The sequence below is a fragment of the Kryptolebias marmoratus genome, linkage group LG22 (assembly GCF_001649575.2).
Source record: "Kryptolebias marmoratus isolate JLee-2015 linkage group LG22, ASM164957v2, whole genome shotgun sequence".
Lineage (NCBI taxonomy): Eukaryota > Metazoa > Chordata > Actinopteri > Cyprinodontiformes > Rivulidae > Kryptolebias > Kryptolebias marmoratus.
In genome coordinates this window covers 7,323,438-7,342,366 of record NC_051451.1, presented here as the reverse complement: position 1 = coordinate 7,342,366, position 18,929 = coordinate 7,323,438, and the positions used below count along the sequence as shown (strand labels likewise).

Genomic DNA, 18,929 nt, shown 5'->3' with positions numbered 1-18,929 from the left:
TCGCAAAACGGAGGTTCTTCGCAAAATAGTTATTTTTTCTTATTATTTATCACTTATATAAACTGAATGTATGCAAAGTGACAACACTAATACATTCGTCGTAGCCTACGTTATGAAATATTTACATGAATTATTGATACAATTATGATAGAAACGACTGAAACTATAGAGACGACAGAAACTATAGAGACGATAGAAGAAAATATATCACGATAGACACTTTTTTAACATCCCCACGATATGTATCGTTATATCGCCCAGCACTACATCACACAGCTGAACTGTATAGCTGAGGGCAGTGGCTCCCAGACTGGGGGGCTTCAGAGAGCTCAGGTGAACCCCCCCCCCAAAAAAAAGCCCTGAAGAATAATCTGCAGTAAAAAAAAAAAAAGCTGCGCACTTTGTAAATAAATCATCTAAGCTGTAAAGCTCTTTATTTTTTTATGTATTTAAATGGCATAATTCAAATGTTACGTTTATTGCTGTTATTAAGAGCAAAACGCAAACTCAAATTCTTTGTCTTGTTAGTCAGCTTGACTAGCTTCCTTGGCTCTTTTTTTTTCTTCTTTTTTACTACTTGCATTCTTGCCCACTGTTTAGAAACTGATACAAACAGGAGATTTGTACTTTTGCTTTTCTGTTTGTTTTTTTTTTTCTCCACAGATTTCGACCATGAGAGAAGAGGAGAAGGTTTTGAAACAGAAGCTGACTGACATGGAAAAATCCAGGAAGCAGCTTCAGTCTGACGTCACCACCAGAGACAGAACCATCCAGCAGCTCAGAGCGGTAAAAACACTCCCTTTCTTCCATCACTATAAACTTCCTAAAGGTTTTAATGTGGTTTCTATTCCTGTTAAAATATGCAAGCTCTTTTGAGTTTAGCTGTTTGATTATTTTTAAAAATAATTTTCTTTTTGCGAACCCCCAGGAACAATCAAACACAAAATCTGACCACACACTTGAGCTGTACCAGAAGGCGTGTAAAGGTAAAAATTCATTTATTCCTGTTCAAGACACTGATATGTTGTAAACAAGATGACATTTTTATGTTGCTGCTTTGATTTTTTGAAACGAAAAACAAGTAATATAATTCAATCTCTATTGGTTCAGTTAAGAAATCATGTTTAGTCTCGAGATTTCAAGCATATCGCTGAAAGTGGTGAAAATGTTTACTTCACAGAAAGTTCGCCTTTTCTTTTATTCGCTTTAGTTTATTTTAAAAAAGTCTAATTGATGCAGTTAACTTGCTTTAAAGATGAACTTGTACGTATTAGTGAACGTGTCAGAAATGAGGGAAGAACTCATTGCAGTGTGTTAACTCGTGTTGTTTTTGTAGACCTCGAGGCTAAGGAGCATGTGATGGAGGCCATGCGTTTGGCTCTGACAGAGCAGGAGGACACCCAGGAACAGATGGAACAGGTCCTCGAGGACAAACTGAAAGACATCCAGGAGCTCTCCGGGGGTGAGAGACGAGCTGACAGATCAGAAATACACAATCAAGAAGGCGGATCTTATTTCTGTAAACGGCAGAGATAAAAGAAAAAGGTTACTAAATGTAAAACGAAACTTTAGACTTGTAACACATCAGGTTTAGTTCTGTCCACTTTATTTACATTGTGCTAAAAATGGAAAGTAAAAAAAATGAAACTAGCGTTCCCTCAAGAAATGCATATTGCCCGCTGCCTTGCATGCCACTTCAAATTTGAGCTCAAAATCTGTAAAATAGACTAAGTTATAATTAATTAATAATTAGCTGTGGCGGCCAGCTTCAGTCAGGTTGACTAAAAGTTAATCACTTGTGGATGCACTTTCAGCAATTAATGTTTGAGAGTTTGAGATAATTTGCTAACACACAGACGCAAGCAGTTACATGATTGCCTGCCTTTCATAGTTGCGGACAATGATTTGGGGAAAAAAAGGTCAAATTTTAATTCACCTACACAAAGGCCAGTCATATGTTTCAGTTCTTCTTGTTTTTTTTCTGGGGGATGAACTGTTTTACAGTCAAATGATATGACTTTTAATTTGAAACAAAATTTAGAGCAGAGCAATATCCAAACAATATTTGTGATTTGGGAGAAGAATCTATCAGTAAAGTGACTAAAACCACAAGAAAATATTTGATGAGTGACGATGATCAAATGGTCAAAGTCAGACCTTAACAGTCATTTGATGAAATTGACAAAAGAACTGCAATGTTGGTTTTATATATATATAACCTTGGATGATTTACTATTTATTTTTTAAAATCTTATCCATCTTTTTTTTGTTTTTGTCCTTCATCCACCAGGATAATTTTCTTATAAGAAAACATAGTTACATCATCAAACAGAAGTTCAGAAATATGAAAATGAAACCCAAAAACCCCCCAAATTTATAAGGCTTTAATTTTAGGTGATGGAAATGAACTTCTTTGTTTCTCTTAAGCAGTTGTTAGCATGGCGTCCTTGTCTGAAATCCTACTTTTCCCTCCAAAATGAAAGATTTTCTCCTTCAAATAAAACTCTGAAGACTCATTTGTACTTGAAACGCATGAAAAAAAAAACTATTCTCTTATACAAATTTATATTACAGATTAAAAGTGCGTGGTAGTTTAACTTTATGGCCGCTGGAAAGTCAAACCAGACCTTCTCTGAGTTGATAACATGGTTACAATAAAGCAGTTTAACCATGAATTTTGGTACTTCAATGGGCCTTATAAAGGCTTTATAGTTCCATGTTTGCAAAGAAAGTAAAACTATTCATCAATGATGCTGACTCTGTGTTTCAGAGTTGCAGAAACTGAAAGTGGTGATTCTGCAGCAGAGCCGTGGCAACGTCACACACCAGCGAGTCGACAGTCCATCAGAAGATCTCCGACTGGCTAAAGAGAAAGCTTCACAAGCTCAAGAAAGTTTGACGGTATAAAATAATTAAAATTTTTGTTTTGATTTAAATAAATTGATAATTGGATGTTTTGCTGTAGATTTATCAGGGTGTTTGGTCAAAGGTTTAACCCAGGACTTATACTAAATTCATTCTATGCACAAATTTAGTTTACAATAAATGTAATAAACATTAATATTTTAAAACAAAATGGATGACCCACATGAACTCCTACGCCAACCACCTTCATAAGAAACCCTAAAAGATTATTTTAAAAACAGCATCGTCTTGTTTTTCTGCAGACGTTCACAGAGAAACACCAGGCTGAACGCAAGAAGTGGCTGGAGGAGAAGCTGTCTCTGATTGGCCAAGCCAAAGAGGCAGAGGACAAGAGGAATCAGGAAATGAGGAAGTTTGCAGAAGACCGAGAACGCTACACTCGTCAGCAGAGCCACTTGGTAAGAAGAGGATCTAAATAATAACGTGAAAACTAAAAAAATCAGAAGAAACGTTGAAGTGTATCAAAGCAGCTGCTGCCTGAAACTTCAATGTCAGCTATCTTCTCTAAACCCCTCTGATATCAGAATACTAGTTAAAACTGCAAACCTCAGAAAACCCCACAATGTTGAACAGGAATCGTAGTCCAAAACAGAACTAGGACCGTGACCCAACATTCTCCTGCAGGGGGTAGGAGCCAACTGAAATAGAAAGATAACAGGTGATCAGTTATCGTGGTAGCCCTAAATCTGAAAATATGTGCAATGTTTGTAGAAATAAAGCAGCAAAGAACACAATACAGCAGAATGTATTTAAAGTATAAATGAACCTAATACTGAAACCACCAGCTAAATTGAAATGCCTCACAATCTAAGAGAGGCCCATTTTGAGTTAGTTAAGCTTAATTTTGTTATTTACCCGTGTTATGTTGCCTCATGTGGGGGCATGGGGAGGGGGCATGACGATACCATTTTCTCAACGTATATCTAACTGGGTTTTTTTCCTCCTTCTTTAGGAGTCTCAGCTTGTAGAGAAGGAGCAGACCATGGAGAACTGGAGGAAGGAGAGAGACACTCTGGTTTCAGCTTTAGAAGTCCAGCTGAAAAAGCTGCTTTCCAGCCAAGCAGAGAAAGACGAGCTCATCCGAGAGCTACGAGGACAGAACTCGCAGCCGCCACGAGAGGTCAGTGTTGCACAAATTTAGGACAAATCTGAGAAGCACGTCGTTCGCACATCAGCCGTCAGAACTATCTGCTCTCCTCAAAATCAGTGACATGTCGGCTGTGTCTCCACGTCGGGTTGCTTCAGTTCCAGTTCAGATCAAGTAAAGGGGAGTCAGGGGTAAACTAATCTTTTACCTGCAGTGTTTGTGTTCAGCTGATCAGTTAACATCTTTTATATATACAAAATATTTTATTTAGAAAAGGTAAAAATTAATTAAAATTCTAAAATTTGACAGAAATGCATTTTTCCCTCACTTGTTTAGTTTTTGTACAGGTTTTATTCACTCTGTGAGTGGAACTTTAAGATGCAGAAACTCAGATAATCTGTCAGCAGCAAACCAGAAACTGCAAATCTCATCATATATCAGCTGTATGGGCTGCATGGAGATGAACTTTTCACCTGGCTTTAATTTAATACGAGGATCTGTTAAAACGTATTTATAGCAGTCTTTCATGTTCAGAACATAAAGCTGGGCTGATTTATTCAACTATATTCTACTCAAATATTATAATCTTGGTGTTTGGGATTATAAAACTGTTTTTTGTCCATTTTATAATCAAAAATAATTATCCTGTATAGGTTCTAAAACTCAAAAGAGACATTTTAGTTTAAAATATTTAAATAAAACTTTTTTTTTACAAGTTACTTACAACTTTATGTTATTAATTAATTAAATTAATTAATTTGATCTCAAACCTGCAGCTGAAATATGGAATAATGTCTTTCAGAAACAATTGAAATGAGTTTTTCTAGTATCAATTTGCCAAGTTGATCGCTAATATAATATTTCTTAGCTGAAGAAGAGGGAGCGGTTTTGTTGTGGAAGTGAGGACAAAAAGTAACAGTGAAACAGGAAAAGGAAGAGAATAGACATCACTTCATCCCAGTTTGTAAACAAAACTCTACACGACAAAACACAAACTCGAAGCTACTGATCTGTTTCTGGATGAGTTCTGTCATATTTCAACATCCAGTTCAGCTTTTTCAGCCTATTCTGTAGGTGGCTCAGCATTGTTATCCGTTTTTTCTTACCTGCTCTGTCACTTTTTGTCTGTTTTGACCTTTTGTGTGTGGGTTTGTTTTTTCTTTCGGTCTTTTTTTCAGCATTATTTGTGTTACTGTGACCCTACAACCTCTCTTAGTGTCTGCATAGAGCACAAAGTGAAGAGCAGGCTGTAGGGAGTCATTAAATTAATTTCATGTCATGTTGAATTGATAAAGAATCTGCAAAATTGGAGTTGGCAGCAGAGATTTTTATGCAGGCAGTTTGTTACAAAAAACCTTTAATGACATGAGGCAAAGTGTAAAAAAAAAAACGTGGACATGAGGAGATCTCTAAACTGCCATAGCAATTATTAAAACAAACATTTTACCAATGTTGGCAAATACATTAGTTTCTTAAACAATAGGTTGTCATTGCCTTTAAAATATTAAAATGAGTACTTAAATATACTAATACTTTATAATATATTTAGTTCTAAAAGACATTAACTAATTCAGTTGTCATTCTGGGAAGTAGTGTGTTTGAACCAGGCATAAATGATTCAATATGGAAAAAAATGTGAATGTAGACTGAAACAGAAGTATTTTGATTCAAATTAGTAAGAGAATGAAAACAAAATGGGCCAAAGCTACCAATTAAGGATGCTACAGCTTTTAAAAGCCCATAAAAAAAAATACACCAAAACGTATGTTTCGATCAGGAATACTGTGCTTTGACTTTCAGTATCAGTCGTTGAGATATAACTAGAGACAGGACAGGAAGGAAAAGCACCCAAACCTGGGGGTTTGCTGCAGTACAATTTTTAAGTCCTGCTCCTCCATGTAAATGAATGAGACAAGTTTCTGTTTTTTTTTTTTTTGTTTTGTTTTTTTTTTAGGTGTTGATTCACATAGTTCCCACCTTGCTGATGTATGTTTAAATATGCATTTTAAAAATTTGTTTAGTATCAGTAAGTAATTTTAGGCTTTTAGAAACATGTCAAGTTACACTGATTGACAGTATCACGGTGAGTTGGGAGCTTGTCTGGGTGGGACTATTTTTTAATCAATAGTAATACCCTTCAGTCCGAGGACCCCACTACATTCAGTCATTCACCCATTCAACCATTCACACTGATGGTGGTAAGCTACGCTGAAGCCAGAGCAGCCCTGGGGCGGACTGACAGAAGTGAGGCTGCCATCACACCGGCACCACCGAGCCCTCTGACCACCACCAGTAGGCAAGGCGGGTGAACTTCCTTGCCCAAGGACACAACGGCTGAGACAGATGGAGCGGGGGCTTAAACCGGCAACCCTCCGGTTACAGGACAAACCACTGTGGTACACCCCACATCCCAACTGCATGGCCTCTGGCTCCAAAAATAAAACATGGCAGCACTGACAGCAGCTTTAACATCAAAGCATCAGAAAGTTAGATGTTGAAGTTTCAGGCAGCAGCTGCATCAGCACCATTTAACATTCCTCAGAAATGTTCTACTTCTGATTATAAAAGTGTTAATTGACATCTGATGAAGTCTTGATTAACATTCATCGTGGAGTGACTACAATATTTTGCATCTAATCAGATAAATGTGACGCGTTCTACACCAGAATGTAATGTGTTATGAAATCAGTTTTGTTTTTTTAAAGCTGCATGTAAAGATGGCTAATAATAGGTTTTTATTTTTCTCACTCAGCTCTGTCAGCCATGCATCTCTCCTTATCGTCACAGCAGCATCATTTTCAAATAGAACGTGTTTATGCTTGAGTGAGATGAAGACTTTCATCACACATTTCACTTTTAGAGTTGGGTTTGACGTGTCTACAAACCTTTCTGTGTTGAAAGTTTAGGCTTTGTGCTGGAAACCAATGATTCATTTTGCTTTTTTAATTCAATTCAATTTAATTAAAAAATAGTTTATTGATCCCAGAGAGAAATTAAATGTTCGCATAACTTATATTCCTCAAGGTTCTTCAAAGAGTTGTAGATTCTGATGGCTGTGGGCAGGAAGGGTCTCCTGTAGTGGTCTGTGTTACAGCGAATTTGAAGAAGCCTTCGACTGAAAACATTCTGTTGTATAATAGTCTCATGAAGAGGATGCTCAGGGTTTTATATAATTTTCTTGTATTTGTTTATTTTGATAAAAGCAGAAATGAGGACATAATCAGTGTCTATAAACTTTGTGTCTTAGGTTAACGATGGATGTGTGGCTGAGCTGAAGGCTGCTCTAATTGAGAGGGAGGCAGAAATTCTGCAGCTGAAAGAAGCACTTGAGGCCTCGACAGCTAAATGGGACGGTTCGGTTACACAGGTTAGTCTAAAAGAAAAGGCTCAAGCTAAAAAAAAGTGTGCTTTGGATTGTTAAAGATTGCTTAAAAAGTGGCTTTAAAAATGCTTCACAAAACAGTGGCCTCAAGATGCAACCAATGTTGTTGTTATTTTACATTTTAGACACATTTGAGTTAAAAGTTCTCCATTATTTTGTCATAACCCATTAAAATTGAATTCTGGTCTACATGGGGGCCACATCCCGCCTGTGAAGGTAGGGAGGTCAGGACAGTGTGGACACAGGAACATAACACAGAAGTTGAAGTTAAATAAAAAAAAAAAAAAATTAGGCCTAAAATCTTTTCAAAACCAACATAACTGGTGTGAAAGAATGCTGTATTAGCTCATATTAAACCTCTGCACTTTTAAAAGACACAGTTTAGTTTAGTTTGTCACTGCATTTCTTTTTTTGACTTGTTCAATTTTTTTGTTTTTTGTTTTTTTCCTATGACAGTCTAAAAGCAGTGTGAGCCCCACTACATTAGCTGGGAAATCCAAGGATAAAAGTGTTAACAGGAAGCCAGAGATGACGAATGCCAGAGCTTCAGTGAGCAGTCAGGTAAAGCTACCGAGAGAAAAACTGTGACATATCTCAATAATTCTTTGGCTTTGCAGACAGGAACAAATTCAACAAATGATAAATAGCTTTAAGAAATTAACTTTTCACTCAGTGGTTTGGAGACATCAGTATATATTGGATAGGTTGAATTGTATCTGTCAACGGTAGCACAGGTGTGAATATTTTGATTGTTGTGGCAACAACCGGCAGGCTCACCTTCAACCTCCGGCCTCTGTATGTTCCTCGGCGAGGAAGTGACATCGATGCAACCCTTGACTTGTGTTCCCACAGAGCTCAGCTGGCTTTCCGTCAGTGCTCGAGTCCTCCGAGATTTCCACGGAGAACGGCAAAACGAGCCGCTTTCCCCGTCCAGAGCTGGAGATCTCCTTCAGCCCTCTGCAGCCGAACCGCATGGCTCTGCGGCGCCAGGGAGAGGAGAGCAGCGTCACGGTCAAAATCACACGCACATCAGCACGCAAGAGAAAGAGCGGCGAGATGGAAAAGGTAGGAAGCACACCTCCATTAGATTTTTAAAAGTACTACTCCTGTACTGGAAAGTTTAAAAAAAAAAAAAAAACTGCAGTAAAATGTTTCCTCAGCTTTCATGAATCCAGCTCAAATTAGATTAGCTTAGATTAGCTTCTACGTAGCTCAGAGTGCAGAAACCTAGAAAAAAGAACAGAGTTAAAATCCCTGTTTATTGGCTTCCATTTCATCCAGTTTTGTTCCTTGTGTTCCTCTTATTTTTCCTGCTAGTGTGAGTGTAGTTTGTCGCTGCTACGCTTACACACAAGTTAAATTCTCACTTTGGCTCAGTTCAGTTTTATCCACAAAGTTATCATTACAATCGTGTATCCTAAAACCTTAAAACCAACATGTTGTTATCATGCACTATAGTCAAACTGCAGGTTGTATGATTTCTGGGTAAATTATTTCCAGCTCATCTTACACACAACAAACACACTGTTTGCTTCTAGGGCTGCAACAATTAGGCAACATAATTGACAGTGTCAACTACAACAAAAGGTCAATGTGATTTTTTTTTTTAAGTTATATTTTTTCCCCCTAAAAGTTTCATCTCCTGCTGTGTACCTTTGCACACAGATGTTTTTTTTAATATTATTTGGAACAATAGAAAATAAAATCGTACAAATGATCCACCTTTATGTAAATTTACAGGAAATATTTGTTCTTGTGTTGCACAGCGGCGCAGTGGTTAGAGCTGTCGCCTCCCAGTAAGAAGGTTGCAGGATTGCTTTCCGACCTGGGGCCTTTCTGACATGTTCTCCTTGCGCTCACGTGGGTTTACTCTGGGTACTTCGGTTTCTGCCCAGGGTATCCCCTGCCTCTCGCACAGCGAATGCTGGAGATAGACGCTAGCTCCCCACAACCCGGAATGGAGAAGCGAGTAAAGAAAATGGATGGATGAATGGATATTTATTCTTTGACCTGAAAATGGCTCAAAAAAGCAACATTTTTTTTAAATTTGAGTCTAGGAATGTATGAAATACTATAAACCAACTTGTGAAGGCTCTCTGTTTAATGTCAGTGAGTCACTTACAGAGCCATGAACAGACAGCTCTGGTCATAAAGTACCACCTAAGGTAAATGTGTTGTAACTGCGGCGCACTACAGGAACATTTGGGGGAAATATCGTCTTTATTGTTTGCCAAGACTGCACGCAGTCATACTAACAGAGAGGAGCGTTGAGAACGACTGGCAAAAACTTTCAAAAGTCTGGTAGCTTTTCACTGAAAACAAACAAACAGCTGAATGCAAATTGTTCAAAGCAGAGCTTCCTTTCCCCGGCAGCATCTCTGCAATGCATGAGCATCTGAAACGGAAGCACCCTGGAGCTGAGACGAACTCTTGATGTTTCAGTGAGTGAAGCTGGTGTCTCGCATCGCCCCCATTTTTAATGTCTCCACAGGAATGATTGTCAGTTTAAACAAAGTCTCATGGGCGATTATTAAAAGAAACATTATTTCAGTTGTTGGCATTTTAGGAGCAACAATAACTGAGTGAACAGAAGCAGATGCACTGGCTTCGATGTTTTTTTTTTTTCTTGTTTTCTCAAGTAATATTAGTCCATCTGAATAGTTAACCTCCTTCACTGAACATAAATAATTCATTTATTCCATCTTCGGTCAGTTATATAGTTTATTTAGCATAATACAGACCCTCCAGGATTTCGCAATGTTGCGATCGCAACTATTAACGCAAAATCAGGCAAACCTCGCGAAGTCGCAACTTTTTGCAACTTTGACCAAAACACCGCAACTTTCCTGCAACTTTAACCCAATATTTATTGTTTCTGAAGTGACGTCACATCCTGTTAACATCAGAATGCCGGGAGAATGCAGGAGCAGCGACAGAAGCCAAAATGTGCGCAAACGCTTCACATTTGCCCACAAAGATTTCAGCAAAGGACCGCGCAAAACACTGCAGTGAAGTTAGTTTTAAGTTGGATATTGGATATTCGCCCTCCGCGGAGTAAGCGGCGTGTAGCTCACAACTGACCCGAAACAGGAACGCTAATGTCGGCCAGCTGTCTCTGCCGGCCCCTTCTCTCACGCACGGTGGTTCACTTAGGGAACGGCTAGCCGACATTAGCGTTCCTGTTTCGCAAACCAGTTTCCTCCCCAGCTGCAGGAGAGTGGGGGGAAGCTGTTTTGCACGTCCTGCAGTGTAGTCATCAAACATAAACGCATCAACAAACACTTTGTGTCTGCAAAACAGGTGAGGAGAGCTGCAGACGAGGGACAATCCAGAAATGGTCATGAATGTCAGTTTATAAGCTATCAAAGTTCTCAAATAAAGCACCTTTTGATAATGTCAGTGTTTGTTGGTAATTATCTTACAAAACTAGTAAGTATTTTTGTTTTTTTTATATTAAAAGTTATGTTTTTTTTTTATTTTAGTAAAAAAAAAAAACAACTTTTAGGAAAATGTCTCGCGAAATCAGGCATTTTAGCCCGCAACAATCACAAAAAATGCCCGCAAAATCCTGGAGGGACTGATTATAAAGTACTCCAATGCAATTGTGAATTTCATCTATTCCATTTTTTTATTTTAATTTGAAGCCATGTGTTAAGTTTTAACTTTGGATCTACCCGTGGCCACGTTTTGTTACTTATTTGCCCTTTTTTATTTAGTTTAAAATTATAAAGAGCTCCTGCACCTTAAATTGTTTTATGTATCTCATTTTTTTCCTATTTAGTAAAAAGAGAAAAAAATTTAAAAAAAAACTTGCAGAAAGTAATCATTGGATGAGCATCTACAACTGATTACCTTTTGAGCCAACTTGATTAATGATGGCTAACTGACCTTGGAAAAAAAAAAATCCCAAAATACAAAATTTTGTGTTATTAGCTGAGATGGAACCCCAGTTAATTGACTGCTCACAGATGGCACCAAATCTTTGTTTACATATTTGCCCTTAACTGTTTGCAGTCAACTCTGTCTGTTTGTAAAATATCTCATGAACCACTCGATTAATTGTAACGACACTTTCAGACGGTAATAATTGGCTGTACATCTATAACCGATTAACTTTTGGAGCCAACCCCACCCAATTTTTAAATGAACACCACAACTAATCGATATCAGCCAATACTGCCTGATTTTTACAGGTTTTGAGCTAAAATTTGATGTGGTAGTAGCTGACAGTCATTTACAGCACATACTGAATGTGCTATCTTGCAACATCACAGGATATCGTGGTTTGACCAAGCGGCTCCAACCCTACCATTTCTCAACATGAGATGATCTTAGCTTAAAACTCTTCTTCAAGGAATGCTAGGCCTTAAATTTAAAACTGTTTCCCAGGTCATTGTTTGAATTTGCTGTAGTGTTATATAGTATTAATGCAGAAACATCAGTGTGACAGACTGCAGCAGGTGAGGTAAAACTGGAGCCAAGTGAAGTGAAATTTATTTATATAGCACTTTTAAGCAACAAGGCGATCCAAAGTGCTTTACAACAGAAACAAAAACAGAATCCCTACATATTGAAATACAATGAAACACACAAAAAAAGGAAAACACATCAATCATGTACAATCTAAATGAATCATATATAATCTAAATGGAATATAGGATAATCTAGACAAAATCATGAAACCAGACATATCTAAGCATGAGCTGAGATGGTCAAAATAGTAGCTAAAATAATCTGAATGAAATCATAATCAGATAAACTAAACATATCTAAAACATCTATCTAAAACACATCAATCATCTATAATCTAAAAGAATCGTGTATAATCTAAATGGAATATAGGATAATCTAAATAAAATCATGAAACCAGATATATTGAGCATGAGCTGAGACAGTCAAAATAGTAGCTAAACTAAACAACAATTAGGAATCTAACAATATCTAAAGTATGAGCTAAGATAAACTAAACTAAATGTGCAGAACTAAACTAAGTGTACAAGAACAAGAGATGGACTGAAATAATCATTAACTAATCAACTAATAAGAAGAACAAAATTAACAGATTAGTCAGCTATCAAAACCATCCTTAATTTCAGCTTTATTTGCTACATCAAAAAAAAGAAACCTAAAAACTTACTTAATACTTTTTTAGTGAGAATCTACACAGGAAGTGTGGAATGTATTTTACCTCCTTTTTCAGGGACAAATCAGTGCTGATTGCTAATGACATGCAGGCTTTGGCTCCATGGTACGATGAGAAAAATGCTGAGAAGGAAAATATGGTTCCAAATCTGGAAAGATGGATATTTATTTATGCAAATGGCAGCAGAGCTTTATGTTTGATCTCACACTGAGAGAAAGGAAGCGGTACTTCAGGGCTCCTCTGCAAGGCTAACTGAGGGTAAATCGCTCTTCACAGAGAGGAGCGATCAGTGCTGAGAGTGCTCGCCACTCAGTTCTGCTGAGAATAAAACATAAATTCTGAGGAAACTGCTACCAAATGATGATGACACTGTACGACTAGCACAAGTGACATTTAGGAATTGATTATAACATCAATCCTGTAAACTGGACAGCACAACAGAGTTCTGTGAAACCAGTTAAATATTCAAACGCTGTTTTAGAAACCATCTGCGTGGCAGACCAAAGGGTTTTTTGTAAAAAAATAAACAGGATGGAGACAATTCATTGGAGGGTGTAGAGGGTAAAGGTTGTTTTCAGGTCACCGTCTCACTGGATTTGATTTAATGCAACAGAGAAGCTGCACTTATGTTAATTTGTTTACTGGGGAAGAAGGTTAATGCCTCTGGTGCCTTTGGTTCCCAGAGGCATGTGACACATGTGAATCCTACAAAAAACATCCTAAAAAGAAAAAAATCATACCACAAAAACCTGTTAATGTGGTGAAAATTGACTGTATTTAGAAAGAGGACACGGGAAGGGATTTCAGATCCAAATAATCTACAGCATAGTCTAATTTTAGTAAATCAACACGTTAATAAAATCCAACTTCATTCTCATTGTATTTTTAATTTAAAAATCTATTTTTTAATTTATTTTCTTTCAGCAGCTAGCTTCAGATATAATACAAAATTAAAGCATTCAGGCTTGTTCAACAGTGTTATATTTGAAAGTTCTTGATTTTTTCCATTTTTGCAGATTTTAAATTTTTTTATTTTGTAAAAGTTATGTCTTTTATGTAATCCCCTACAGTATCATCTTGGGATGTGCTGAGGCATGAAATACCTTTATGCCAGTTATTCATCAATAAAGGCACTCTGCATTTGTCAAGTAAACTTGAAGCAGTAAACCTAACTCTGAAATGAACAATCTTTGAAGTTTCCAAATTTCTGCATTGCAAACCAGAATGATAACATCTAAATAACAAACAAATTGAACTGTTCTGCTGAATATTAATGGCTGACATCAACTTTGAGTCAGCACAGTAAGTTTAAAGATACTTCAGCCTGTAAGCTTCTTTTTCAGTGATATAGAGGAAATGTTCAGCGGTATATATGGTCATCTTTCAAGTTTTTGTCTCGCACATTCTATGGTTATAGCAACAAAGAAAGTACATGATCGCATAAGATTACAGAACCCTGGCAGTAATAATGGTTGAATCCCAGATCAAAGTTTGTTGCTTTAAATGGTAAATTTAGCAAATGCTTTACTTTAGTTCTTCTTAACTTAAAACTTTTAATCAGAAGAAAATTGTTTCTTTCCAAGATTAAAGGGGCTGTCAGAATGGAATAATGTAACATAGAACAACCTGCTGAATAGTTTAATTAAAATAAAATAAATTAATGAATGACATAAGATCTCTTGAGTCACTGGTTGTCATGATGATTCCCGCCTTCTTATTGTAAAAGGGTAAAAACTGTTAAAGATATCAAAATGCCAGTTTAGTCACGTAAAGCCGAACTTTTTGGGACCTGTTTAAACTCTGAAGATTGTTTATGCTGTGAAGTATTTCTGAGCTGTAGAACTCTAAAGAGCTGTGTTTTTCTCACTTAGTTACCCAGAATCTTGTTGTTTTCTGTGGGGGAAGTTCTTTGTAGTTTTGTGCAAATTTTCTCTTCATCGTGTTTTGTACTGCTACTTTATTTCAGGTTTGCATTTGATTAAAGCTGCGTTAAAATTTGTGATGGAAATTGAAGACAATTCATTGAACAGTAATAATGCAGTTTCAATGACTGTGGATTGGCACCCTTAATTTCCCACTTTCCCACAGACAATGCTGTTGTCCTTTCAGTGATGGGTGTCTGCTGTGTGTCTGTATTTGAACCTCAACACTTCATTTGATCACATTAGTGCCATTTTCTTATCTTAGTTCAGGCTACTTGTTCTGTATTATTCTCATATTAATTCCCAAGGTCTTTTAGGCTATCATACACTCATTTTACAGCCACTATCACAGCTTTAACACAGGTTTGCTGTTATTTATCAGATAACTAATGGTAATGAGATGGAGAAGAACTTTTTTTTATCCCACTGATAAAAGATATTATCCATAAACAGGATCTTTGGCTTGTTCCAAAAATATTTTTTGTTCTTTGCTCTTCACAAATTTTGATAACTTGAAAAGCAAACCGATTTAAAGGAAAAGTAGGTGCACGTCTCAGTTTTACAAGGGGGGAAAAAAGGGAAGAAAGCTGTTTGTGGAGAAAAAAGTAAACTAGCAACACAAAATTTATTCGGAGGTGTAATTGCTTAGTTTATGTTAATGTGCTTTGGATGAAATTTCCCAGGTGCATCTTGACTCTGTCATCACTCCTCAAAAAGCAAACATCGATGAATAAAAGATGATCATTTCAGATTATTGTACAAAAAAACCAAATGAGCTGACTTTGTTACTCAGAATAATGTAAACATAATCACACAAGTGTTTTTGATTAACTGTTTGAAATATAGACACAAAAATTGTCCTCTCATAACAAAATCTGTCTGTTTTTTGCACTTTCTTAGAGCTGGCTCATCATATGAACACAATAGTATGAACTGTTGAACACAGCTTTGGTTTTAAAATGATTTATGGTCCATATTGTTAGAAATGTCTTGTTGTACCTCATTTTGGCAATCTGCTGTCAATAAATGTACAGTTTAAATCTAAAAAGACCTAATTAAAATGTGTAAACAACTTAACCAGGTACCCTTAGCCTTGACAGATCTTTAAAACATTTTGTGATAGAAACATTTTGTTCAGTCTAAGAAAAATTGAAGATGGTATGAAACAATGTTTTAGAATTGAGTTTAAAAATGAAGCTCATAGGTGCTCTTAAAAATAAGTCTGGTTATGTCATGGCTTAGCATTTTTTAAGTAAGTCCAATAATTTTAATTGAGCTTTATTAAAGAAAGTTGATGGATGTTGGAAAAAGAAAATTCTAGGTTGTTTTTTTTCCTAAATTGTACAGCTTTGCCACCTACATTGTGATGAAACTCTAACTTTTGCATCATTATGTTATAGGGCAAATGTGTTGGCCACATTTTTCCTACCTGGTCAGACAGAAGCTCATTATCTGAAATATAACAGGCCAGGTTCCTGAGTCATGTAACCTACATCACTGTACTAGTGTGAAAGTATTTTGTTTTGATACCAGCAGTGGGAGTATTAAAACAAGGGTGAAGTCTGTAAGATGGATTCCCAAAATCATTCCTCTAATGACCAGTGTTCTGTTGACTATACTGACATAGACAAACAACAGGAACCAAAATAGAGGAGAGGAAATTGGGAAAAACTTTCAGAAAAGATCCATGCATTCGTTTTTGTTTGAGGATTCACAGCATATCTGGTGTGAAGTTATTTCAGGTTATAATTTGAGCACATTTGGTCATCTTCAGTCAGTTTGTACACGGGTATCTTTAAAAAAGGGGAGTAAAAACAAATACGAAGCGCTCTTTTATTCTGTTACTTTTATTGCTGATGGCGTAGCAGCAATAAGAGTTTATCAAGACGGGAAAAGAATGATTTGGTTAGTTTGAAGTGACAAAATCTCAGGGGTCAGGAGTGTCAACACATCAATGACCCTGTCATAGAATATCAGGCTGATTGGTTTTACTGAACAAGGGGAAAAAAGAAGAAAACTGGTTTTTGAAAATAAAGAAAGAAAGATAGAAAGAAGTGTCTTAGAACAAATTAAAGAAAATAAGTGCAGTAGTGCAGACAGCTCTGAAAGAATAAACTGAAAGAGATTGGTTTAGGGTTAGAGGGAGAAATGTTGACTAGGGAGGATGAACGTGAAATGAGACAAGACAGGCAGAAAAGAACAATTGAAGAAAAACAACATACAACGCCAAAGAGGATGGCATGGAGAATAGGCCGGGGTGAAAGCAGCAGAAAGTTTAAGTGGAAATGGAGGAGCGGGTGCAGAGGAGTTCGAAAGATGTCTCTTTGGAGAAGATTAAAAAGAAGCTGATGTGGCAAGAGCTGCTCCTGAGAGTTGTGAAAAGAGATTGCACCTTGTTCACATTTATTATCTCAGAATCTAAGGAGCAAGTCTGGAGTGTGGTGGTATTTTAGATTTTATAAAACTGCTGGGGAAAAGGTTATTAAAGATGGTCTCTCTGTCTGCACAACATGCAGAAAGAGTCTATGCGAAAGGAGAAAATATGAATCCGATGAGTCATCTTAAGTTAATATATGGTACTGTCAGGATTGTATTTTGCCACATATGTAGGCATATCTTGACATTCTTTTTACATGGGTCAAAATGTGAAGAAATGAAGCACATGTTGTAAAAAGACATTCAGGAATGGGCAATAATTTTCAAGTATTCAATGCAGTGAAAATGAGAAATTGAAGACTTAACGTGATCATTTATTTTTGGGATTTTTTTGGTGACACCTGGTAGTGAACACACAGCTAACATTAGAAGAAAAATCAAGTAAATACCAAATGGATTCAGTGTTTTTGCTTAAAATGTACATCCCTAGTGATATGCATATGATGTAATGCTCAGTATGTGTTCCCATTAAGTACACTGTGTATGTACTGAATTGAGAGGTGGGAAGGTTTAAAGTGTACTACAGCGTAAGCATGGCATATGCTACATTATCAGAGTATAACTGTCTCATTGTTTTTCAGGTGTTTTATTCTTAGATGTGACATTGCTGTAGCGTATCTTTGGCGTTCATCAGCATCTTTTTGTCTCAGTTCTTCCATGACCCTGTGGTAATTTCTGAACGTCAGCATCTCGCCTTGGTCTCACTCATCATTTTCTCGATCTTCTTCCTGTTAAGGCTTTCTGTTGCTCTACTCTGACAGATCGTCCATGTCAAACCCACAACAGCAACTTTCCCATCAGTTTCTTTCAAGTACTTGTTTGTGGAATGAATTTAGAGTAGAAAATGTTAGTCTACGTTTACAAGAACCAAGACATTTGTTCATTTTCTCAAACTGTCAAGAACACCAGAAACACAAATGCGGAACTCCTCTGGAGTCCTCCTACTGCAGGCCTGAAGAAAAAAAGAATATTTTACACAGATTTACACAGTAGCTATTATATATTATATATTTTCTTTACTTAAATCTACTTAACACCTGCGGTGATTTAGTGTAAGACACAAGCAGCATGTTAGTCAGACAGGGCTTCGAATCTTCTCTCCTGACCTGTAGTGAGTCAGCTCTTCAATTTATCTCTCCATGGGTCTGTCTTCCAGCAGGATCTTGGCCCAACCGTGATCCAGCTGAAAGTCAGCAGGAGAGTAGGCAGAGATCAAGTCTGCCGCTGATTAATGGGAAAACAGAGCCTCGGAGAGGTCACGGAGAGCAACAGAACAAACAGACACACTATGACGTCTTCAGGGCTTTAAAACAGAATCTCAGATTTACATTTTTTTTAGTTCATTTGCCTGAAGACAACACTCCTATCTTATTCAACTTCAGCTCTCTAGCACAAATGTTAGAGAAAGGTTTAGTACTAGATAGTAAACCATCTAGTCTACAAGTGGGTTTATTAAGGATAAAATCCAAAAATAAGCTTAGTTGTAAAATATTTGACCCTATACTGTTATCTGGTGCCAGTAGTTCTAAACAAATTTCTTTGGAAAAGCCACAGCATTATCATCTTGAGTTTTAACTTTTTCTCTGAGTTGAATTATTGACTCTCTTGCCCCAAATTAACTTTGGACAACAAGAAATGAAGCCAAGGTTCAGTTCACACAAATTGGAGAACAGCTTTTTGTTTTAGTTTTCAATTTTTTTTTGTCCTCGTGGCGCTGAAGTGGAACATAACTGCCTGGAGTTTGACAATTGAGGAGCCTTTTTGTGTTTGTAATGAGCTTTAGAATATAACAAGGTTCCTGTGCTGTACCATGCTGCAGTTGGTTAGCGTTGATGCTTCGCAGCAAGAAAGTCACGGGTTCGACTCCCAGGAGTTTTCATGTTTTCCTCATGCATGAGTGGCTTTCTCTGCGTACTCTGTTTTTGGTCTGTGGGATAAAAACATACATGTTAGGTAATTGCCAACTCTAAACCGTCCCTGTGTGTGCTAGTGACCATGACTGGTTGTCTGGCGACCTGACGAGGGCGTACACTT

At 37.1% G+C, this 18,929-nt stretch overlaps 1 protein-coding gene across 6 annotated transcripts in view; it reads left to right on the top strand.

Annotated features, from left to right (window-relative positions):
• The window catches only part of kif20ba (kinesin family member 20Ba), a 65,848-nt gene that overhangs the window by 25,295 nt on the left and 21,624 nt on the right, over positions 1-18,929 (top strand). For 5 of the 6 annotated variants that reach the window (XM_037973622.1, XM_025002061.2, XM_025002060.2 and 2 more), the window contains exons 22-30: positions 664-786; positions 929-986; positions 1,337-1,462; positions 2,771-2,901; positions 3,168-3,323; positions 3,878-4,045; positions 7,260-7,379; positions 7,851-7,955; positions 8,247-8,459. In XM_037973622.1, the coding sequence (XP_037829550.1) occupies positions 664-786; positions 929-986; positions 1,337-1,462; positions 2,771-2,901; positions 3,168-3,323; positions 3,878-4,045; positions 7,260-7,379; positions 7,851-7,955; positions 8,247-8,459 (1,200 nt within the window). The remainder of the gene's footprint in view (positions 1-663; positions 787-928; positions 987-1,336; positions 1,463-2,770; positions 2,902-3,167; positions 3,324-3,877; positions 4,046-7,259; positions 7,380-7,850; positions 7,956-8,246; positions 8,460-18,929) is intronic. The other variant, XM_037973623.1, reaches the window with a different exon arrangement.